Genomic DNA, 24,348 nt, shown 5'->3' with positions numbered 1-24,348 from the left:
CCACAGTTACTCAGTTTGTTGACTAGTTTTAATTAGTTGTTGTTTCACTGTAACCACGACTAGTTTCTGGATTCACTGCTCAAAGGATTCTGTTTTCCAGTTTTCTTTTCTTAAATTTTTGGATTTATATATAGTATGAACAGTAAATAAATGGTACACAGTAATAAATGGTAAACAGTAAATGATGATGTGTTCACCAAAAGAAAAACATTTTTCTGAAGTGTTTTGTCCTGAACATGAAGTTTAAGCTCGCTGTGGTTTTGTTTTCCAGGTTGTCATCGGGCGCCACCAGCGACCCGGTAGAGAGCGCCGCTAGCACTGGCTGGCCATGCTTAACGGCGGCCTGGCGGGCGTTTCTCTCCACGAACCCTCAAGCCTGTGAATCTCTGAAGAGAGCTAACATAGAGCGCTCGGTGCCGGGCCTGGTGTGGCCGGCGGATGTTCCCGGTGTTTCTCGGGGACCTGTCCTTCTGATGGACGCTCAGTCCGTGGACGACCTCTGTTGTCCAGCCCTGGTTGTCCACAGCCACAGTAATGCCGCTCAACAGGAAGTGGGAAAGCAGCTCAAGGAAAAATAAGATTTACATCAGAGGCTCATTACAAATATGACAATGAGAAAAGCTGAGAAAAGATCTCATTACCAAAACAACTGATTGAAAAACTTTACTAAGCGAGGCGTTTTTGCCTGAATCGCCTTAAACGAGGCCTCAGACTGAATCCTGGAGTTTGACTTGGCGTTGATCGACTCTCAGATAGGGTTCTGGGACGTTGGTTCTTCATTTAAAACATTTAAGAAACTGATTTTAACCTTCGGTCGTTGTTAGTTCTCCGTCTGAGTTTTTTTGCAGACGTCATCTCATCCTTGTTTCCAGCGTCCGATCCGTCCCTACAGCTCGTTGGGCGTGCTTTTGGTCGACATGTTGGTTCTGCTGCACTGGCTGACGGAGACGTACCTCTTCAGTCCAGGGTAGCGCTGAACCAGCAGCAGCCTGAAGTAGTTCTGGAACTTTTTCCCCACGAAGGTGTAGAAGATGGGGCTGATGCAGAAGTAGAGGTAGGCCATGTTGCGGGTGATCTGCAGGGCGAAGCCCAGCCTCTGCTCCTCCTCGCAGCTCGCCGCCTCGTCCTGCAGCAGCATGATGACGTTGAAGGGCGTCCAGGACAGGAAGAACAGCACCACGATGACGAAGATCAGCCGCACCGTCCGGAACTTGGCGGCCAGTTGGGACGAGAAGACGGTGACGGCGATGCGGACGTAGCAGTAGACGATGACGACCAGAGGGAAGATCAGGAACAGGAGGAGCTGCAGGTAGAACCCCGACGTGCGCAGCTGCACGAGGTCGATTTCGGGAATGACTCCAGGATATTCGTCGCAGAGGGTTTTGTTGTCCATGTAGCGGAAGGTGGTGTGGAGGATCATGGGTCTGACGCACGCCAGGCCGCTGACCAGCCACACCACGCCGCACGCCGTCGCCGCGTAGCGCCGGCTCCTCACCCGAGGCGCCCCCAGGGAGTAGACCACGGCCAGGTGGCGGTCGAAGGTCAGCAGCGTGAGGAAGAGGACGGAGCTGTAGAAGCCCAGGTAGTAGACGCTGCCCACCAGCTTGCACATGGCCCTGCCGAAGACCCAGCTGGAGAGCTGCATGTAGACGGCCAGGAAGGGCAGGCTGCTCATGAAGACCAGGGAGGACAGCACCAGGTTCAGCAGCAGGATGTTGGTGACGGTGGTCAGCCTCTCGAACCTGGGGGGTCAGGGGTCAGGGGTCAGGGAGAGGAGGGGCAGTTAGACAGCTGACAGAACAATCTGAGTCATTCTGACCAAAATCTGCTCCGGAACAGAACAAAGAAACTGGATTTCAACTATCAAGAGGTTCGTTCTCCTGTTTTTGTGATTTTACAGGCAGTGATTGTGGAGCAAGGCACCTCATCGATGGCTCAGAATCAGTTTGAGGTTCAGCGTCTTGCTCAAGGACGCCTCAACATGTGTAAAGGGGGAGATGGGAAATGGAACCTGCAGCCTTCCCGCTGAGGGAAGACCACGGAACCCACCGAGCTGCAGCCGCTCAGTTGATACGGCGCTGAGGAGTTTTAGCACCAAATGAAAGGAGGTCATGTTTTTTTTTCATCAAGCAATGATTCAGAATTAAAGTCTCCTTCGTGTTGACAAAGGAATTAATCCTCCTGAACTACGGTTTACATGGAAAACACTTTTTTCACCTTTATTCAATCCCTCTTGAGATCTGGGGTGAAGGTTCTGATTGGAATTAAATACTTTAATTTAGAGTGAAATGTCATCAAGTATCCATGGTTCTGGATTAACTGGAGGCTGTTCAGAAAGTATCTCATCTCGTCTGGTTTTGACAGAAAAAAAAACAAAACATTTATTTGAGTAGAAATGCAGAGAAAGTGTTTTATCAGCTCTGGATCAACCTGCTTCCAAACCAAAGGAAACACTGCTGCTGTTCAAATGTTCGACTTTTCAGACCCGAGAAGGTAAAACCTGGAGTCCAGGACTGAACCAGGTTTATTCCCACCCAACCTCAGACTCATGGTCACTCCTGCTGCCTTGCTCAGCGGCTGATGGGAAGAGAAGCTACATCAGCCTGGGCGTGGCGTGACCACACTCCAGCTGTCCTCCGTCGCCACAGGACGGGCGGAGCTGCCGGTAACTCCGTCAGCCGCTCCAGGCCGGGCTCCTCCCTCCTGGACTCCAGGGATGTGTTGGTCTTCAGCTCGGCGGGTCAAAGGTCACGCCAGCACTCCAGCTTTAGGGTCTGAAACCGTTTAAAGCTCGAAGCTTTGAGAAGTAAAAGAAGAAGAACTTCCTGTTTCTGAGGAAGAAAATGGCTACTTCTGTGGCGCAGCTGGAAAAAACACCGCAGAGCCTGAGAACCTTTAAATAAAGACAAGCTGAAGTTATTTCCCTGATTTTAGTGAAACAAATACAAGTGCATTTAAAAAAGTTTCACTTTAACCCCCCTCCCTTTTTTCTTTTTTTTTTTTTTTTTTTTTAGAAAGCTTCTGAAGCTGAAATCCTCCCTGGTGGAGGAATCCTCCTCAGAAGCTCCATTTCCACAGCAAAGATTGAAATTATCCTTGAACGTGTGTTAAAATAATAGAAAATAAAAGCGCCGCCTCCAGTAGATAAATGCTGAACATCCCCGACTTCTGCTGCTAGACGTATATTTAATGTCTCCTTTGGGGTTTTTGGTCCTTCTGCTACATTAATACACTGAAACTGATGTTAAATAATGAAAACATTGAAGTATGAATAACCAATCTGAGATGAGAGATGATATTTTTACAGATTTTCATCTCTTCTACATTTATTAAAAAACGTTTTTCTTTCATTTTTCTTTGATTTCTTAATGGTTTATTTTGTTTTTACATGTTTAAAATTAAGCTTGATTCATTGTTCGATGGGGTTCGGGCTCTGCTCGTGTGTTTCTTTGTGTCTATATTTCTGGGGATTTGTTCACAGTTGAAGGTATGACTTAGATATGATAGATGTGAGAAAATAATGTGTCTTAGGTTCAGTAGGAAATAATTTCTGGCGTCTCAGACACCCCTTGTGTTTGGTTCAGCCCGGCCGTCCTGATTGGATAATTAGCTTTGGGCTGGACCTATTAAGGGGGACAGGCTGAGAGACTGAAGCTCCAGATAAACCTAAAGGTTTTTGAAGGAACCCTGATCGAGAACCGGGTTCCTGTCCATCCTTCCACCCTGGTGGATCACATCCCGGGTCCGGGGCGACCGCTCGGTCCTTCACAGCGCCGCCTTTCATTCACACTGTAAAAAGTCAATCTTTCGACCAGACATGAAGCGACTTGTAGCCGCGTTTTTTTTAATTGTACATTTTCTATTCTTTCATTTATTTAGATTACAGGAGGTCAGAGGTCAGATCCATTCATCTGTATTCAAACAGGAGCAGGAAGAAGAGGAGCCCTGCGTCACACGTCATGGAGCCACATGTGGGTCCAGACCCACAGGTTGGGCCCCCTGCCGTGTCTCAGAGTGGCTCTAGAGGCTCTGCGGTGACCCGACGCTGCGGTTTGCTCACCGGTGGATGATGAGCAGCACCAGGCCGTTTCCCAGCAGGCTGAGGAAGAACATGAAGTAGTAGAGGACGGAGAGACGAGCCCCCAGCCGGTTGTCCAGGTCTCTGCTGCAGGGAGGCATCGGCGTCAGCGGCTCCTCGCTGTAGTCGTAGTCCAGGGTGGTGGATTCCATCTGGAGGGTCTGGAGGGTCTGGAAGGTCTGGAGGATCTGGAGGGTCTGGAAGGTCTGGAGGGTTTGGAGGAAGACGCTCAGCGAGTCACTCCAGCCAGACGCCGACCGTCTCTGCTGGAGAGGAGGAGGCAGTGAAGCCTTCCTGAGCCGCTTCCACCGAACCCGGTGTCAAGAAGCAGAAGTGTGTGTGTGTGTGTGTGTGTGTGTGTGTGTGTGTGTGTGTGTGTGTGTGTGTGTGTGTGTGTGTGTACACACACAAGTGGACTGACAGAAAAACTTCTCAGAAAAGATGAACGAGGCCGAAATCCGTGTGAGTCAAAGGGAGTCAGCGGGTCACTGCAGCATCAGTCATCAGGGAGGAAGTGTGTGTGTGTGTGTGTGTGTTATAAAGTGGTTTAAAATGACAAAATATGGAAATACGTCTATTTAAAATGAAAAATCAATTTCTCTTGTTAAATTGGAATTTTTAAAGTATTTTTTGGAGCTTTTACTCATTTTAGCCTTTTTTGGTTTTTTTAGTGAATAAACTGAAGACAAAAGGTTTTATTGCAACACATTAGCAGCTGTTTCCCACTGACAGCTGCTCACATGAGTCACATCTCAGTGAAGATAAAACATGGAACCGTCCTGCCTGGTGCCTCAGAAATATCTGTATCTTTAGTTTGGTGTTTTCTCCTGTTTGTTCTGCACGGATCCAGAATCATGGAAGACGGCGTGCAGCGCAGGTAGAACGTCCTGCAGAACGCTCCTGTTCCGCTGCAGAACGCTCCTGTTCCGCAGCAGAACGCTCCTGTTCCGCTGCAGAACGCTCCTGTTCCGCTGCAGAACGCTCCTGTTCCGCTGCAGAACGCTCCTGTTCCGCTGCAGAACGCTCCTGTTCCGCTGCAGAACGCTCCTGTTCCGCTGCAGAACGCTCCTGTTCTGCAGCAGAACATACGGAATGAAGATGTTCAGATTTTCACAGAAACCAAAGAATTCCGGTGAATAATGACCGAAATGTCAACATAAAGCTGATTTTCTGGTGGAAAAACATCCAGTGAATTCAGGTTTACTAGTGAGAGGAAATACATTTAACAGAGGGAAACTAACAGTTTGTTGAAAACAGTATTAGTTTTTTGAAATCTTATTAAACATTATGTTTTTAAGGTGCATTAATGAGTTTTTCAACTTTAAAAATACTTATTTTCCACCATAAATATGTTACACATTTTTAATGTGCTGTGCCCGCGGACTGGCTTCGGTTCTACTTCTGTGATCCGTGGTTCTTGTGCTGGACCGTCCAACGGACTGTCCTCAACATAGTCCTAGGCTTTACTTCTTATTGTCTCATGCTCGCTGTTGCCAAAGCTGTCCGTCCCTGGGAGAGGGGAGAATTTGAAAGGAGTGATGTAATGCATGCTCCGGCTGGCCTGATTGAGTTAGGTTTCGTTTTGTCCGCCATTACTCCGCCAGATGCTTAGTGAGTAACAACTGAGCAGGATCTTCCAGAAAGTCAGAACAGACTGGCTTCCAGCACTGCCACAGCTCCACACAGACTCCACCAGGCAGAAGAAACTTAAATCTTACTTGAGCGCTACTAAAAGAGCGAGGAAGGAGTTCCTCTCTTCCGTGCACGCGAGCCACAGGCACGAGTTTTTCACTAAGCTGCATTACGCCCAAGGCCTGCAGGGGGCGCTGTTTCGCATAAAACGTGCAAACTCCTCAATGCACCTTTAAGGAGCTCCTATTTTTTATCGGAATGGTTTCAATGTAATTTTTGTTAAAAGTGATTCCATGATATGTGGATTGAAATAGAAGTTACTTTATTCTTTTATTTAATAAATTATCTGCAATAAATCTATTTATTCATCTATTGGTATATATCTAAATATCACCAATGTTTTTGTCCCATATTTGTATTAAAGTGTAGTTATCTTATTTTCTAAAAGAGCATATCTCGTTTTCTGAGATATTGATGCACTGTTTTTTTAATTTTAATTAAAATAAATTAAAAGTTAGGCTTATGGTTTTGTTTTGGAGCTGAATCTGTTTCGCCACATGCATGATGATGGGCATGAGAACTGTGAGGAGTCAGCTCTCCTGTAAAGTGAACAGAGCCGGTTTCCTGAAGTCCTGAGGGCCCGGACACCGGTTCCCGGCTTCTGCTGGGGAGTTTGGCTCCAACCAGGAAGTGGGCGGGGCCTGTTTCCGGGATGGACCGAGTCAGCTGGGCTAAGCTAGCTGGATGCTAACGCCGCTACAACAGGCTGGTCGCCTTGTTCTGCCGAGAGGAGGAGAGAGGCCGGACTCACCTGGTGGAGGGCCAGGAAGACTCACCTGGTGGAGGGCCAGGAAGACTCACCTGGTGGAGGACCAGGAAGACTCACCTGGTGGAGGACCAGGAAGACTCACCTGGTGGAGGACCAGCAAGACTCACCTGGTGGAGGACCAGGAAGACTCACCTGGTGGAGGACCAGGAAGACTCACCTGGTGGAGGACCAGGAAGACTCACCTGGTGGAGGGCCAGGAAGACTCACCTGGTGGAGGGCCAGGAAGACTCACCTGGTGGAGGGCCAGGAAGACTCACCTGGTGGAGGGCCAGGAAGACTCACCTGGTGGAGGACCAGGAAGACTCACCTGGTGGAGGGCCAGGAAGACTCACCTGGTGGAGGACCAGGAAGACTCACCTGGTGGAGGACCAGGAAGACTCACCTGGTGGAGGACCAGGAAGACTCACCTGGTGGAGGACCAGGGTAGAGGTGCTTCTTTCCAGCCTGGAGGACGAGGTTTCCCCTGCAGACCGGTAGGATCAGAGTTTCCTCATGTTTCGGTGAAGATCAGCTCTAACGCCATCAGCGAGGACTGCAGCTGGCTTTAAAGAACACTAGAGGGCGTTCTGAAAAACACTCTGGGTTCAATGACACTTGATTTTCATTCTGTCTTGAACTTTAAAGTTTGACTTGATCATTAATTTAACACAGAGTAATCAGAACGCATGATTTCATGGTTTCCATTTCCTTCATACAAGCAGGATTAACTTAGTTGTATATATTTACTCTTTTTTTTTTAATTCTGGGGGAACTCTTGGTTGCATTTGTGAGAATCCCTCTGACTCCTGGGCATTTTTTTTTCTTACATTGTAATGTGTCTTAGTATATAAATACTACGTTGGGAATGAAGTAAAGCTCATGTATTGATAAATGACTCCTTTATTATAACGAGCCGACTGGAAAACGGGTTGCACTTGTTTGGTTTTTCCAGCTGGTCTTCAGTTCAATGTTAACTCAGTGATGGAACAGTGAATTTAACTCGTCTGTGAAGCTCTGTGAGTCAGAGCCACTTCAGCTGAAGGTGCCTGGTTATCAGTCCTGGGTTAGTCGGTCGGCTGGTTCTCTGGTCGGTCAGTTAGTTGGTTGGATGGCTGGTTGGTTTGCTGGTTAATTGGCTGGTTGGTCGATCAGTTGGTTAATTGTTGAAACACTAAAGTAACAGATTTTTAAAAATGGAAATTTAGAAAGTCAAACAGAAAAAACTAAACGGTTGGTTAATTGTGGGCTGGGGCTGGTTGGTTGGTTAGTTAGTTGATTGCTGGTTGGTCAGTTAGCCAGTTCTTTGTTCAGTTTGTTGGTATGTTGGATGTTTGGCTGGTTGTTTAGTTGGTTTGATGCTCAGTTTTTTAGTTGCTGGTTGGTCAGTCAGTTGGCAGATGAGTTGATTGGATGGCTGCTCAGTTAATGGTGAGTTGGTCGGCTGGATAATTGGTTGGTTGCTGGGTCAAAGCTTGAAAATAACAGATTTTAAGCCAAAGCCAATTCACAAAAACCAACCTCACAGAAAAAAACCAGAATGAGACGGAAAATTGTTTTAAAGGTACAAATTATTGAAAATGTCCAGGAACACTGATCAGAAATGTACAAAATGATCACAGTAGGTTACAAAATACCGAAACAAAATAAAAGTGACTACAAAAGCATGCAAAGTAACCACAAAGGTCACGAACCCGGTGTAATCCAGGGCAACCCACGATCAGAGTTTATACAGTCAATGAAGTAGAAGAGGGACACAGACCTCCTCAGATGATCCTGAAAAACTTAAATACAAGCAAAACTAACTGTACAAAACATATAAACCAGTAACAAGGAGGTTCAGATTAATTTAAATAGATGAACAGTTACTCCAGAGGTCAAAGGTCAGATACAAAGTGACTGAAAAATCCGACAAAACAAAGATCCACAAGTTGAGTCATGAAACCTTCAAAATAAGAGGAAAGACACTTTAAATGAAAACTCAGGAAGGCAGAAGGTCGTAATCAGAACATCTTGAGAGAATTGGGCCCTCGTGAGGTGAACGTGTGACGGTTCACCTGTGAATACATGAAGAAATCAACACTGTAAATCAAGACTCTCGAAATCACTGCTGTTTAAAACAAAACCTAAATGTCAGAGTGAACAAAGTAAAAGGTTATTTTAATGTCAAATTATTTCACAACAGAACAAAGCAACCATGAGGAAGAAGAGTTCCTGCGAAGGCGTCGTCCAGCAGCCAACATGCTCCAAAGACAAACACAAATCCAGCCAATCAGAGAACAGGATCCCTCCACGCCTTGCTGCAGGGCTCCACGGTGCTCGGATCTGTTTTTCAGGTCCGACTCCTCTGACTCAGAGAAAACATGCAATACTCCTCTATATTCAGCCGAGAAACAGGAAGCAGAGCGGAGGAGGGGAAGTCGAGTGGCGGCGATGGGAAAACGGCCACGGCGAGAGAAGTTTAGAAAAACCTGAGAATCTGCAATGAGTAAAATTTGGTATTTGATGGTGTTCCCCACTCAAAACAAAGGAAAACTCGTTTTTCTTTGTTCACAGTTCTCTTAAATCAAGACAGTTTTCACTTGTTCTATTTCAAAAAGTATCTTAATTAAAAAAAAAAAAATCTACCAATAGAACATGTTTAGATTGTCTTGATGTAAGATAATTTCTCTTAAAACAAGTATTTTTTTATCTTAATGGAATATAATATTTAAGTAAATTATCTTAAATCAAGTAAATGGAGACATTTTCACTCAAAATAAGTTTAGAAAACGTGGTAAGATTGGGATTTTTTTGTTTTTTTGCGGAGGGAGTCATCTGGTCTAGTGGAAACTATTGCTGTCTGCGGCTGTCTCAGTTAAAAGGTTGAAGGTTCGAGCCCCCATCTCCTGCTGTCCACTTGTCAAAGTGTCGTTGAGCAAAATCTTAGATTTTTCTGGCAGCTGCGTCCTTCGCTCTGAGGCGCCGTTTACCCGACAGCGGTACTTGGAGGCGCTGCAAACGCGAGTTTTAAGAATCGGTTTCCATGACGCAACTTTCTGAAAACGCTCAGACTCTGTTGCCGTGTGAACCGACGAAACCCGACTCTGTTCTGTTTCTGTGGTGACTGAGAAAACGCCGCTGCCGTGCTACGGTTCTTCAACAACAACCATCAGGGCAGCGGGCAGCAGCGCCCTCCGGTGGCAGAACAGGCACAAACAGAAGCCGTTTTCAAAACGCTGCCATGTAAACGTGAAACGATGTCGTCATCCATCTGGTTGTAATTTTCACATAAACTGTCATTTAAACAAACAGCTCAACCCTCCACGGACACTTTGTTTGTCCTAAACTTGGTTCCTGGGATCGTTCGTCCACATCTGGATGTGAGAAGTGAAAAGCGTCGCTTCGGCCAATCAAATTAAAAATCCTCGTTTAGCTGGAGAACAACTTTTCTCAGGTTGCCGTCAGCAGCAGCGGCTCACATCTTTAGAGAACCGTCCAGGAACGAGAGGCTCCAGGATCAGGAACGACTTCGATCCGTCCGAGTTCCATCAACAGCTGAAGGAAGGAACCGGAAACAGGCGCAAGTCCCTGAAACCTTGTGGCTGAGCTGAGAACAGCAATAGGATCCCAGAAAACCGGTCTGTGATCCGACTGTTGCAGCTCTAAAGGTTCTCCCTGCATTTGAGGCCCATTAAGGCCGTTTTCTGTTAATTTACTGTAATCGATAAGCTCGGAAAAGCAAAACATCGTCTGCATAACATCGGATTGAGACAGGAGCAGGGTTCTTCCAGTCCGCCGTCGGGGATTAGAACGACCTCTGGAGCTCCGAGCACAATGAGTGACAGAGATGTGTTTTCAGGCGGAGGGATTACAGGCGCAGCACCACAGGCGGAGGCAGAACCGAACCACGGTCGTGGTCGCAGCGGCAGATCGATGCCGGTCTCTGCTTCTCAGACTTCCCCCTCGTTTTAATGCTGAGCTGTTGATACTATAGTGTGGATTATTTTACCCAACAAATCACCACTTCCTGCTCTGCGGATGAAGATGCTGTACTGTCCTTAAACCTGAAGCTTCCCTGAAACTGAAACTCAGTAAACTTTTGGATTTCCACGCGATTCATTTTGTAAACGTTCCTAAATGTGCGGCAGGATCGGATTCTCTTGGGAACTGATTGTTCTGAAGGCTTCGTTCCTCTTCCGGGTTCAAGACGACTCGTTAGTGGAAACATCCTGACAGGAGACGATGGTTCAAATCCAGACCTGGTGACACTTTGGGGATCAAGACGCCAGTGTGAATGGGAAGTGAACCAGGACTGGATGAAGTCTGGACCGTTCATGAGGAACCGTCTGGACCCTCTGCAGGACACTTCCTGAACCGGGACCTGACATCCGGAGTCCAGCGGACAACCAGGGAGTCCAGGACCAGAAGAACCTCCAGGTACCATTACATACCAAGTATTTTAAATATATTGCCTCCAAGCTGAGCGTTGAATAGAATTTATAATATATATTTAGAAAAAAAACATTAAAGAGGAGGTAGCTGTTTTTTTCATGTTGTTCTGAAACCGGGATCTGAAAACATCAGCTGGTCTCGTTCCGACGTCGATCGTCTGACTCGCCCGGGATCAGGAGTCAGTTTCAACCTGGGAGCCAAAGTCTGGACGCAGGTCAAAGTTCAGAGGGATCAGAGGAGGCGGGTCCTGAGCCTGACCCCGACCCTGACCCCCTGCTGACCTCCTCCCCGGCAGGAATCTCCAGGCCGTCGGTCTGGAGGGAGTCGAACCGTGCTTCCCCTGGGGGGGAGGGGAGGGGGGCCGTCAGACGCTGGGTCCCTTGCTGTAGCGCTCCCTCAGGCTGTAGGTCTGGTAACACGAGGAGGCGTCGCAGATCCCCGGCGGACCCGGACCTCCCCGCTTCCCCGGGTCTCCCGGCGGGCCCGGTTTACCGGGGATCCCCTGGCTGCCCGCGTGGCCGATGCCGTCGAAGCCTCGAGGGCCCTGAATCCCTGCAGCGGGAGGAACCGCCCCTGTGTGTTAGATTCACCGACACCCGACGCCGCGGCCAGCGATCAGCTGATCAGCTGCTGGAGCTTTTACCTGGATGGCCGGGCGGTCCCGGGGGTCCCGGGTGGCCCTCGCCTTTGCTGCCTTTGAGGCCTCGGGGTCCCAGATCACCTGAGGGGACAGCAGATCCACGTTAGAACCTGCCGGTCCTGAAGGTTCCGGCTGAGGACAAACTTCATCTGATGTGAAGGAGACTTCATGTTCTTCCTGAGCGGTTTACTGATCATCGGTCATGTGACTCCGTTGGAACGAGACGGTGCAGCCGGCAGAGCGCCATGGCTGACGGCTGGATGAACTGTGGCCGTAGGAAGAAGTTTAGTTTTAATCCTATTTTTCTTCTGCTGGATTTTTTACAAAGAAAGATTTTCAAAATAAGAGCAAGATTCATTCAGGATATTGATGCTTTTACTTATACTTTTACTCATAGTATTTTGATACTTATTACTGCGTCTTTATTGACTTTATTTTAAGTTGTTCTTTATTGATCTTTTAGTTTGTACTCGTTCTTTATTGATGCTTTTTTAGTTTTAATGCTGCTTTATTGATACTTTTTCTCCGTTACTTAAGTTTAACCTTTAATGTTTAACTCCTTTAAACCTGTAACGTGACTCTGAGTGTCTTGTAAAAGCGCTTCACAGAAAAGAAAATTATTCTAACATTATCATTACTTCTAATGATAGTTTTGGTTTTTGGAGGAAAGGTTCACTTTAAAACACCAATCTGTATTAAATCAACAACATCTCCACCAATTGTTCAGACAGTATGCATAATCATGGTCCCAACTGATAGCTAAGACCTGACACAATATAATTCCAGAGTCTGAAATAGTGTCAGATTTAACATGTCTAAGCACATTTAGATAAAGTCAAGGAAAAAAAAAATACAGAACCAGATGAACCCTCCACTTGGCTACTTGGAGACCAAACTGTGCCAAATGCTTTTTTCACTTCTTTTAAAGGAATCTGACTACAAAATACTTTTCATTTCCACTCCAGGGGTCTGTGTGTAAACAATGAACCCTTTGGTCCTGACATTTAGCCTCTATATTATCAGTTTCTACCATTGTGCACCGCATAAAATACATTCTGATTAAAGACTGCGTTATAACATTTAGTTTCCAATGGAAACTACATAATATATAACTATATAACTTATATATATTTATATATAACAAACTATATAAACTGTCAAATATACAAAAAAGAAAGTATATTGTAGTATAATCGGTACAAAAATAGCCAAATAAATCACAAAATCAGTCACTAATTTCCATTCACGTGCGTCTCGCCCTGCAGTGCGTCTTTGATCCAAGATGGCGGCGGCGCTCATGCAGTTACGCTCAAAGACATCTCCCAGCTGGATGGTGCCTCAGTGAAGTGTAACATGTCGTTTGAAAGCTTGCGAGACGTAGAATGTTAAATTAAAAAAAAAAAAACTTTATTTAAACCCCCGAGATTAACAACAAGCCCACAAGATGGCCACAAGAGGCAGGACATCATGATGCTCTTTTCACTTTTCAGGATTATGAGGTTAGTTTAGGTCAGAAGAGAGCGTGGATTGATGGAAAATGACCACAAAACGGTAAGGACATGAAATATGTTTGGTGTGAACAGCTTTGAGATTTGGTGAAGTGTGTGAGAAACATGCGATCTGAGGCGCTGCTGTGAAATGTGAAGCTGGGTTTTCGGGTTGTTTTGCCGCTGACGGGAGGCGGTCGGCTCGGAGAAGATTCTGCCTGCTGTCATCTTAAAGTGCAGCTTTTCTAGTTTCATATGAGACCCGGCATGTTGGGGTGGAGCAGTCGGATCCTGCGCTCTGTTGCGTTCTGTTGCGTTCTGTGTCTGGAGGTGCGGGTGAGGGGGGCGTGTCGAATTGTTGCATCTGGATTTTAAATTTGTTAGAAAGCACTCGGTCGTCAAGGTGCAGTCGGAGTGCTCCGTTAGTGAGATTAACGCCTCTTCTGGAAGAAATCATCCCCACAGAACTTCAGTCACTTTTCACACACGTTGAACTGGTGCGCACAGCTCATGGACCCCGGGTGTTGCGGATTAACTGGTTCCGTTGTTATCTGGTGACTGATTTCTGTAAACACATGCTGGTAGCAGCAGACGTTGAAATAAGCCCCACAAAAGCCTCTAAACGTATAAATTTACTATAAGATAACCGACGTTCGCCAGAACAGCTACGAGTTTCGGTCGGGTTTTCAACATGCGCTGGTCACCAGTTAACATGGAAACCATTTAATCTGAAACACCGGTCCACCGACTTCAATGGTGCTTTATTTTTATTGGTACTTTTTTGATGCCTTTTTATTTTTTATTCCTACTTTATTGATACTCGTTCACTTTTAATCCTACTTCCATATTCTCCTGGTCCTGGTCCAGGTTCTATTAGTCCTGGTCCAGGTTTTCCTGGACTTGGTGGTTTTACAGTTGACTGTCACCATAACAACTTCCTGGACTTGTGTGTATGTGTGTGTGTGTGTGTGTACTGGGATTAAGTAGGAACTGGGTTCTGGATCAAACCTTTGAGGCCTGCTGGACCCTGCATTCCAGGAGGTCCTGGGTAACCGGGGGCACCGCTCCTGCCCGGGTAGCCCGGCGTCCCCATGGAGCCTTTGGGTCCCGGCGTTCCCGGCTCGCCGGGCGGTCCCTTCACGCCCTGGCACGGCTGACATGGAGACGGAGGCGCCAGAGACTGAAGCAGCGCCGGAAGCTGATCTGAAGAGACAAAGAGACATTCTCATCTGAGAACCGGCAGAACCGAGTCTGAGGAACCGCAGGGACCTTCCTGGGAGACGGAGGAGGGATCGGTCACAAGGTGGACCGAGGGTCAGTCCTCTGAGGTCAGTCGTCTGACCTCAGAGGAATGACCTCGGACTGACCCTGGAAGACTGACCTTCAGTCTCCTGAAGGTCATTCCTCTGAGGTCAGTCGTCTGAAGTCATCGAATCCAGCAAATGTTCTTTGAATCTGAAAGGATGGTCCAGTCAAAGGTCAGAAGCTGATCTGGATGTTCGAATCGGAACCGAATCAAAACCGGCTCTCGAGTGGAAATCTGAAAAGTCTGTCACTGTGAGACGTGAAGGACCGAGTCCGAACAGAACCAGAGAACCAGAGTCAAGAACCGGTTTTCTCAGTATGAGAAAGAAGAACAACGAAAGACTTTCTTCTCTTTCAACAAACTTATGGCCTTTTTCTACTGACGGCGCTCCTGATAGAGGCAGGAGAACTCAGCAGAACCCAGGAGAACCCGGTTAGAGGAACGTCGTCAAGGAAACGCTGCCGGATAGAATTCAATAACCTCCACTCCGTCATGTTCTGTTATTCTTCCTCCACACACAGGACTCTGTCGTCCAGATGTTTTTACAGACCCGTCTGTCAGAACCGGGTTTCTACAGACCCGTCAGAACCGGGTTTCTACAGACCCGTCTGTCAGAACCGGGTTTCTACAGACCCGTCTGTCAGAACTGGGTTTCTACAGACCCGTCTGTCAGAACCGGGTCATGGGGCGACCAGCCTGAGGCAGTTCGCTGCTTTATTTCCGTTGTTCCTGCTGATCGCAGGGTTTTTTAAAAGCTCTCCGTCTGCTGCTCCTGGAAAATGACTGTTTTCACTCGTCTGTCAGAAACACTCAGGCTAAAACTGCTTCCTGGAACGCCCGTTCAGGTTTCTCTGATTAAACCGTTTCCGTGGAAACGTTCCCTAACTTCACACGCCACTTTCTAAAAGTCAGGATTCAGGAGGTTCAGGCCCCGAACGGCCAAATGACGCCTGTTCTCTACACATCGAGTTCGTCTGAAAAGGTCATTCAGCACTTTTCATCGTGACGAGGTCTTCCTGTGGAAACATCTCACTCTCAAAAGCAAACTCTCCAAATGAGTGAACTGCTGTTTGCACGGTTTGACCGATCATCAGACCTTCTGTTATCGGATCAGTAACCTCACAGACACATCTCAGCGCCTGGTTTGCTATCGGCGTCACATCCTGAGAGGCGGAACGTGTGAAAAGATGCAATCAGGAGCCGAGCTCGGGGTTTCCAGTCCAAACCGCCTCACTGCTCCGTTTAGCAACCTGCTAAATAAAGGGTGACCGAGGTCGCGGCTCGTCGTCCGGCGCCGATGTTTCCGTCTGAACCTTCAGCTCAGCTCCGGTCTGAACGACTCACTTTACCTACGGCGGTAACGTCAGCATTTAAATCCAGAACATTAAGACCAGCTGTGAAACCTGAAGGAGGGGGGAGGGAGGGATGGATGGAAGGATGAATGGATGGTTGGGGGGGAATAGAGGGAAGGATGGATGGTTGGGTGGATGAATGGGTGGAGGGGATGGATGGATGGAGGGATGGATGGGGAAATGGAGGGAAGGATGGATGGATGGTTGGGGGAATAGAGGGAAGGATGGATGGTTGGGTGGATGGAGGGAAGGATGGACTAATGGAGGAAAGGATGGATGGATGGATTGGTGGATGGATGGATGAATGGAGGGAAGGATGGATGAATGGAGGGATGGAGGGAAGGATGGATGAATGGAGGGAAGGATGGATGGATGGAGGGATGTATGGATGAATGGTTGGGTGGATGGATGGATGAATGGAGGGATGGATGAATGGTTGGGCGGAGGAATGGATGGAGGGATGGATGGATGAGTGGAGGGATGGAGGGAAGGATTGATGGATGAGTGGAGGGAAGGGGAAGGATGAATGGATGGTTGGGTGGTTGGATGAATGGAGGGAAGGATGGTTGGGTGGTTGGGGGATGGAGGGAAGGATGGATGGATGGAAGGTTGGGTGGAGGTAAGGAAGGACGGAAGCAGTTTTCTTTTTTTCCATCAGTTTTCCATCAATCATTCCATAGTTGATCGCTGGTTTCAGGTCGAGACACTGCAAAACATTTATTTTCAGGGTGGAAATTAAAAAACAAATAAATTAATCAGTCATGAATCAGCAGCCGAACACCCAAGATGAGCCGAGAATCATGGGAGATTGATGATGTCATTAAAAATGGCCGCCCCTGTGAATCTGTTAAAACCGGGAGGACGGTACTCACTGCGCAGGACGTCGGCGCAGAGCTTCAGCAGGTGTTGGTCCGACGGCGTTTTGCCCTGAAACACAGTTTCACCACAATTCAGCCGAATCCGCCGTGAGAACCGTGAGGAAACAGTCCGCCCATCTCCTCGCGCCACTTACCGGCTTTCCAGGATACCCCGGTTGGCCCGGCTGGCCCGGTAAGCCGTCCTGGCCGGGGAATCCTCGCGGACCGACGGCGCCCGTGTGTCCCGTGTGACCCATGTCACCCTTCTTCCCATCGAGCCCCTTGAAGCCCGAGTCGCCTCTGTCGCCTTTCTGAAGCGACAGAATTTAGAAGAAGATGATCTGAAAGGAAGCAGCTGATCGATCGATCCGACCGGCTGCTCGCTGAAGCCCGATCGGGTCTGGCGCTACGCTAACGGTGAAATATAAAACCCGACCATTCAACCTATCTGAGGTGCGATCAATCAAGACGATCGATTGGCTGAAACTCCGGTAGCGACAGACGACTTCTGGACGACGACGTTCGGATTGAACGTACGAACTAGCATGGAAGCTCGGGCGGTGATGCTAACTTCCTGTCTCCTCACAGCAACGGTTCAAAGAGTTCTGCGTTTCCATGGCAATGTTTTTGAAAAGACATCCGTTTCCACGGAAACGCCAGAGTGTGAAAATGACGCCTTTGGCTCGCTAGAGCGCCACTTTGATGTAACATCTCCTGAGCATGTGCAGAACGGCGGTTTGCTACATGGAGCAGCGGCGGCATTTTCAAAACGTTGCGTTGCCGTGTGAACGGACGCCTCAAACGATGTGGAAGTTTTGAGTTTTCAGATAAAACTCTGGTTTCAGTGAGATCTTTGAAGCTTCCAGGTGAAATCCTTCATTTCCTTCCCTCTTTGTGGATCCGGCAGAGTTCAGGCAGGTTTGTTCATTTGTTCAGGATTGATAATTATTATAAATGTTTCTTCAGTTTCTTTCTCTAACAGACCGAGTTCAGTATTTCTGTTCTTCCTGTGCCGTGTGGTGACGGAGCCACAGAGGTTTTACCGCCCTGTCGATGTCTTGTTTGTATTTTCAGCAGAGATCAAACCGTCTCGCTCACCAAACACCTTTGTTAAACAGCACCTGACAAACGGCGCCGATCGGGATTCTGCCGACGGAACGGCGAGTGTTTCATATTCCTCTTTGAGCGGAGAGTCTTTGAGATATTTTCTTGCCCGGGGGGCCAGGTTTCCCCGGGCTGGAGGTACCGGCGAGGCTTCTGTAGCAGCGGCTCGACAGGCCCCTCCCACTAAGACAGAATGGATTAGATCTAAAACCACAGAGTCTGATTCCACAAACCTCTCCGTTCCGTCCTCGGGGTCCCGCGTCGCCCTGACGGGGGAGATAAGAAAGGGGGGGGGCAGAGGGGAGGAGTTAGAACTGGAGCTTCATGTCAGAGGGAGTCGCTGCTCGCCGTCCGTCGGTCGGTCGAAATGAAGAAAGACTGTGAAAATACAAATCTGAACGTAGTTCACCGTCCCAGCAGATCAATAGATGTGATTCCCAGATGTTTATTTTCATTTTCGTCACCTGTTTTTCAAAATCTGCTAAATTCCAACACGTTAAACCATCGTTCATCCACTGGGGGGCGATAGTGAGGGGACCAGACCCCCGACCTCGACCACATCTGCTGGTTTCACCCGAAAAATCACGATGAAAAAGTCATGATTATTGATTTCAGACGGCGAGTCAGAGATGGAGCGTTGAGCGCCGGTCGCACGGGAGGGGGCGGAGCTACAGCGAGAACACAGTCCGAGTGTCACAGGGGGCGGAGCTACAGCCAGAACATGATCCTTTAATCTGCCGAGTGTCATTGGGGGGTGCACGTCTCTTCACGGTGATGGTAACACACACACACACACACACACACACACACACTCTCACTAGCGCTCACTGTCTAATCTCCGTCCGGGGATGTGAAGATCAATGGCTCAGCGATCAATACCGACCGATCGATTCCTAAATGCGACTCATTTGGCTTTGTTCCCCGTCAGAAGTATCAATTAGGAGCTGCGCCGCGGCTCGTCAATATGTTTATTTATTAATGGTTATCGATGGAGATCATCTCCTCCTGGATGAACAGGCTTCATCCTTTTGTTTGTTTTCAGGTTCGCTGATCAATATTTCCTTGTAGAACGGCGATTAGAGAATCAGCTTCCTGGGACTGAATCCATCTGAACGGTGTTTTTTTTTTTAACTTCTGACAAATTTGTTGATTCTGGTGAAATTTAGTGTTTTTAAAGTAAATTTCATTTTAAACATCTTTTTTCGTTTTGTTCTCCTAATATTGATTTAATGCAGTTTTTGTTGTTTTGCTTTGTTTTGTTTTTTTCTTCCTCTGGTGTCTGTTTGTGTCTTTTGACAGTTTGGATCTTTTTGTGAGTCCTGTAGGACTTCCTGTTTCTTTAGATGTGTATTTTACATCTAATTGTGATGTTGTGGCTGTTTCATGTCTTCGTCTGCTGTTTTTATTGATATTTAATGTGGTTTTGTCTCTTCGACGATCACTGCGTCTCGTCAAAATCCATTTAAAAGCTGATTTCGGAGCCTAATGTACAGTTTGATCTCCTCATTCCCACCATCCTCTCTACCTCTTCTTCCTCCTCTTCCTCCTCTGCACACGGTCCTTTTATCTTCCTCTTATTTATTTTCATCCGCTGTCTGATTTTAATCTCGTAAAGCGCCTTGTAAAGTCACTTTGAGCGGCTGTTACGTCGCCGGAGTTTATTTTCATTGGATTTATTTCAGGATCCATTATTTTTATGAGGCTTCTTATCAGCTGATTCATGTTCATCAACGGAGCGGAAGAGAAACCTGAAAACTGTCGCAGCGCCGCTTCTCTCTGAGTTCTGCTTCCCCGCACGTCATCGGTGAAACTGAGAGAACCGACTGCTCCTCATCCCCGTGCCCTCGGAAACGCACACGCACGCACACACACACACACACACTCACTGAAACCACGTTCTTCATCACCACCCAGTGGAAACAACAAGTCTTCACACTCACAGGTACACCAGGAGTCCCCGGCTCTCCATCCCGTCCTCGCTCCCCCTGCAAAGACACACATTGACATTGACGGCGAGTTTGTTCTCTCTCACCCACACACCACACACACACACACACACACACACACTTCTGGATGATGCACACACACACACTTCTGGTGTGTGTGTGCATGAACGTGTGTGTGAGATATAACAGTGGATTTAGACATGACACACCATTCTGTCTTTAGTGTGTGTGTGTGTGTGTGTGTGTGTGTGTGTGTGTGTGAGAAAGGTCATGATTACCACTAGCAGCCAATAAGAGAGGAGGGGACATGAACTGGCTCGCAGTGACCTTTAACAAACCTGACTTCTCATCTCCTCTGTGTGTGTGAGTGTGTGTGTGTGTGTGTGTGTGTGTGTGTGTGTGTGTGAGAGAGAGAGAGAGACATGGTCAGAGGAATCTGATTCCAGACTGAATGAGTGTGTGAATAAATGGAGTGTAGAAGCAGCAGAGCCTCCACTAACACCACAGTATCATCGGCGTAGAGGGAGAACGTCTCTTACGTCCAGACACCGAGTGGAGCGACGCCGTGAAAACGCACCATGTGAAGCAGGAAGAGGAAAAACACTGCAGAAAACACAGCGCCCACTAGAGGACAGGTATCCTCAGTTCGTCTGTCGTTTCTCTGTTTATGAAAACAGCTGTATGAAAAAATAATCAATTTGGTTTCCTAGTAAAAGGGAACCTGAAATGTTTTCTAGAAACATTCTCCTGGATTTGATACAAATGGAATTTGTAGTTGCAGGACTTCTAGGATTTCAACCTTTTTTTTCCAATAAATATAAGCAAATATTAAAAAAAAGAAAGAAAAGGAGGCAGGGCTACACTGTTTAGGAACCGCTTCTTATATTATCTTTCAAATTTGTTATTTTACAACATTTCCAAAATAAAAGGGAGTAATCTGTTTCAGCTGATCCAGTCTCTCCAGTCAGCATCTACTTCGTACCCTGGGTGTTCAAACCCCCATCAACTCTAAGGTGTTTGAGCCAAACGATGTGTCATGAAGTCAAAAGTCAAATATCTAAAGATCACATGTAATCTGATTACCACGTACCGATGCGGCGACATATTTTCCAAAAAAAAAACATTCAAACTTTTCTTGGCATTTTGCCTTTAATTTCCTTTCCTTTTAAATTTGAGTCTTTTCTTGAAATAATAATAAAGCGACTTCGTCTCAGGTTTTCATGATCAGTGATTTCTCATACTGTATGTAAAACATGAAAATTACCGATTTTTTCCAGACTGTAAATGGAACATATTTTAGTTGGGCTGACAAGAGACTTCTCTTTGTCACAATCACAGATTTTTTTTCACAAATCATGGTTAATTCCATTTCGAATTACATGTTTAAAATTCTATTGTTTTGCATTTCAGGGCAGTTTTAAGCCCATAATGTAAAGTATTCATGCCTATATTTTAGTAGCTTGTCTGTTCATGCAACTTATAAAACAATACAAAATAAATGTGTAACTTAAGCTTTGTTTTTTACCACTTGAAGATTAATCTTTTGACAGATTCAACTTTTAGCTTGTAGTCCAGAAAATGTCCAGAGATCAATCAGGATGTCTTTTGAAAATCGTCTTAAAGTGGGAAGAGGCTGATTTGAAAAGTGTGAAGCGAGAGAGAAGACGAGCTGATAAGCCACAGCTACAGGACTCTTGTGACTCTTGAGAGGAAACAGACCTGAAATGATTAGTCAATTATCCAAAGAGTGTCTGATTAAGCCTCCGTGGCTCCACTCATTATTTAATTAGCCCAAGTTTGGAAAAAGCTTCAGATTCTTTTAAACGAGGCGAGAGCGGCGAGCGTGGCTGATGGGACAGGAGAACTTTTCAAACGGATCGAATGCTGATTGACAGGAAGTATGGTGGACTAAAGGAATGATGTGAAACAGGAAATGCTTTATCATGATTGAATTCCAGTGGAAACATGAGTAAGTTTGAGAAATGAACGAATGAATTTCCTGAATGAGCCAGATGAACACTGGGATTACCAGGAAGGACCAAATGGTAACTCAGAACTTGTTTCAGGACAGTTAACGCCACGTTTCAAGTGAAAATTGCATCTTTGTTGGATTTTCGTTTCAGAAAAGTTGCGAGTTTACATTTTGAAAACGACGTCCGTTTTCACAGAAACAGCAGAGACACTGAAAATTATGTAGTTAGCATGTTGGGCCACTAGTGGGCACAGCTGTTTGTTTACATGGAGACGAAGTCTAAATGTTTTCAAAAAGTTGTTTTCCCTGTTTACGTTGAGACAGAGGTGGAATGTTTTCGAAAAGTTGTGTTTTCCCTGTTTACATGGAGACAAAGTCGGAAGGTTTGATAAAGTTGTGTTCCCCCCGTTTACATGAAGACAGAGTCGGTACATTCTCAGAAAGTTACGTTTTCCCTCATTAGCATTGAGATGGAGTTGGAACATTTTCAAACAGTTACGTTTTCCTTCATTTACATGAAGACTGAGGTGGAACATTTTTCAAAAAGTTCTGTTTTGCGCTGTTTACGTGGACACAAATTAGGAATGTTTTAAAAAAAGTTACATTTTGCCCTGTTAATATAGAGACGGAGCTGGAACATTTTCAAAAAGTTGCGTTTTGTCCCATTTCCATGTAGTCAGAACGTTGATAAAAAAAAGGTTGCATGTTCCCTTTTTTACATGGAATCGGAATGCATTGAAAATAATTGTTTTCCACCATTTACATGAAGATGGAGTTGGAACATTTTCAAAAAGTGACATTTTCACCCTGTTTATATGGAGTCGGAGCATTTTCAAAAAGTTCAACCTTGTAAGCCATTTTCAAAAAGCTGCATTCCAGGAAGTTGCTGTTTTCACTCTGAAACCTTGTCGCGTAAACGAGGCCTTTAACTCTGCCGTCGTTCTCTCAGCTGCAGAAGAGTTTCAGGTCTCATGACTGTTGAAGTTTTTGAATCTGAAGGCTTTGCTTTAAAAGTGGAGTTCAGGTGGAAAGGCTTTTATTTTGACATTAACTGTCATTACTTTAGCAGCTTATTTCACCACGTGGGATCAATTTCCATCATATTTACAAGAACACAACTCTAAAAATGCTTCATCTGAAAACCTGAAAGTGCTTATTTTTCATGGCTTCCTGTGCAAATTGAAGATGATAGAAAAGGAGACACTTCCTCCACAAACAAGCCTCCATCCATTTCCTCTCAATTTCCACTTTAATTTTAGATTCGATGAAAGAAATTTGCGCTGCTGCAGTAATTTGATTGAAAACGACTTCCTGTTCCGGCACTTCCTGGTCCTGGAGCAGGTTTATGGGCTTCATGCACTCCCAGCTGGGTTTTATAAAGTGCCGCAGAGCTGGTGGAACTTTACAGCCATATTAAAACATGAGCGTCTAATCAGGGAAATGCGGCGTTAACCTTTCCATCACGACCTCGCGTGTTCTCACCTGTTTAATCAGCGAATCGTAAATCTGGAAAGCCTCTTTATTTTAATGGTTTGCAGAGGATCGCCATTTAAATGGAGGTTTTACAAACCGGTTTTCTTCACGTGAGGAAAAATGGCAGACACATTGGTTAGCGGCGGCGGCGGTTTGTGTAACGGTGGGAGCTTCAGGAGTGACTGAGAGCAGCTTCTGGAGGCAGATCCAATGTCTCACCTGCAAAACCTCACCAGTTTACATGATTTCCTTTTACTTCACCGTTTATCAGCACGTGAACGCTTTGGCAAAGTGGAAGCATGTTCGAAAAGTTGTTTTACCCTCGTTTCCATGGAGACAGCGCAATTTCTAAAACTTCCACCTCGGAAGCTATTTCTATCACTGTTGTCATGGAAACAAACACAATGAAGTTTTGCATTTTAATTTGAAAATGTTGCCTGAAGAAGGCCTCAAAATATTACTTCATTACAACCAATTTTTAACGCAAATTAAAAAACAAGCATTTTTTTACTTTAATTTTCAGTTAAAAAAAAAAAAATGTTTAAAATCTATTTTTGTCTCATTGTGGATGTGAAGATGTTTCAGAAAGGACAGTACCTGTTTCCCCTTTGGTCCCGGTTCTCCCGCGTCCCCCTGGGAACAGAGCAGAGCATTGTGGGTGACGGAGCGGCTCCAGACCAGGAGGATTCCTGCGTCGGGAGTCATTCAGGACGCCGCCGCCGCCGCCGCCATCTGAGCCTCACTAACTGCTGATCAGACTCTTCCGGTCGGACCCGGTCCGGCTGTGTTTGTTGTGAAGGTGGACCGTCACCTTATGACCTTTGAACCCCGGCGGTCCCGCGGCGCCCGGAGGCCCCGGGAAGCCCGGCTCCCCCGCCGAGCCCTGGAAGAGCGAGAGACGCCACGCTGAGAAGCTGTCAGGCAGACGACCGACCGGATCTAGAAGAAAACTTCTGCTTCAGAAAAGCTTCAGCGGGAGCGGCGGAGGTTTCCGTCCAGACCACAGAAGAAGAGTCCACTCAGTACGAACCGGTCCAGCGGGGGGCGCTACGTCTGTTACTGTTCAGTCGCTAGACGCTCATCTGTTGTCATGGAAACACGAGAATAGAAACCAATCGACACGGGAGTGGTTGAGCCGAACCGTGGCCGATTTTCCATTTTACTTATTTTCTTAATGAGACTAAATTTGACTTAAAACTAAATTTATACATTTTGGTCATCTGGGTCACTGAAGACAACTTTTTGAAACCCCCACGACTCCG

At 46.5% G+C, this 24,348-nt stretch overlaps 2 protein-coding genes across 3 annotated transcripts in view; both read right to left on the bottom strand.

Moving 5' to 3' along the window:
• Window positions 1-885: 885 nt before the first annotated feature.
• On the bottom strand, window positions 886-4,230 carry LOC115394247 (C-C chemokine receptor type 3-like). Its single transcript, XM_030099511.1, has 2 exons — window positions 4,061-4,230; window positions 886-1,742 (listed from the first exon to the last, which is right to left on the bottom strand). The coding sequence occupies exons 1-2, from the start codon at window positions 4,228-4,230 to the stop codon at window positions 887-889; spliced, it is 1,026 nt and encodes a 341-aa protein (XP_029955371.1). The 3' UTR covers window position 886.
• A 3,844-nt stretch (window positions 4,231-8,074) lies between these two features.
• LOC115394243 (collagen alpha-1(XXI) chain) overlaps window positions 8,075-24,348 on the bottom strand; it is a 49,851-nt gene continuing 33,577 nt past the window's right edge. For both annotated transcript variants that reach the window (XM_030099500.1, XM_030099501.1), the window contains 9 exons: window positions 23,898-23,969; window positions 23,684-23,719; window positions 19,636-19,680; window positions 17,929-17,961; window positions 16,747-16,902; window positions 16,607-16,661; window positions 14,085-14,279; window positions 11,593-11,670; window positions 8,075-11,501 (listed from right to left, as the gene is read on the bottom strand). In XM_030099500.1, coding sequence (XP_029955360.1) covers window positions 11,314-11,501; window positions 11,593-11,670; window positions 14,085-14,279; window positions 16,607-16,661; window positions 16,747-16,902; window positions 17,929-17,961; window positions 19,636-19,680; window positions 23,684-23,719; window positions 23,898-23,969 — 858 coding nt within the window. In that variant the 3' untranslated portion in view covers window positions 8,075-11,313. The remainder of the gene's footprint in view (window positions 11,502-11,592; window positions 11,671-14,084; window positions 14,280-16,606; window positions 16,662-16,746; window positions 16,903-17,928; window positions 17,962-19,635; window positions 19,681-23,683; window positions 23,720-23,897; window positions 23,970-24,348) is intronic.

The sequence above is a fragment of the Salarias fasciatus genome, chromosome 9 (assembly GCF_902148845.1).
Source record: "Salarias fasciatus chromosome 9, fSalaFa1.1, whole genome shotgun sequence".
Lineage (NCBI taxonomy): Eukaryota > Metazoa > Chordata > Actinopteri > Blenniiformes > Blenniidae > Salarias > Salarias fasciatus.
The sequence above is the reverse complement of the archived record's forward strand: the minus strand, read 5'-3'. Positions and strand labels throughout refer to the sequence as shown.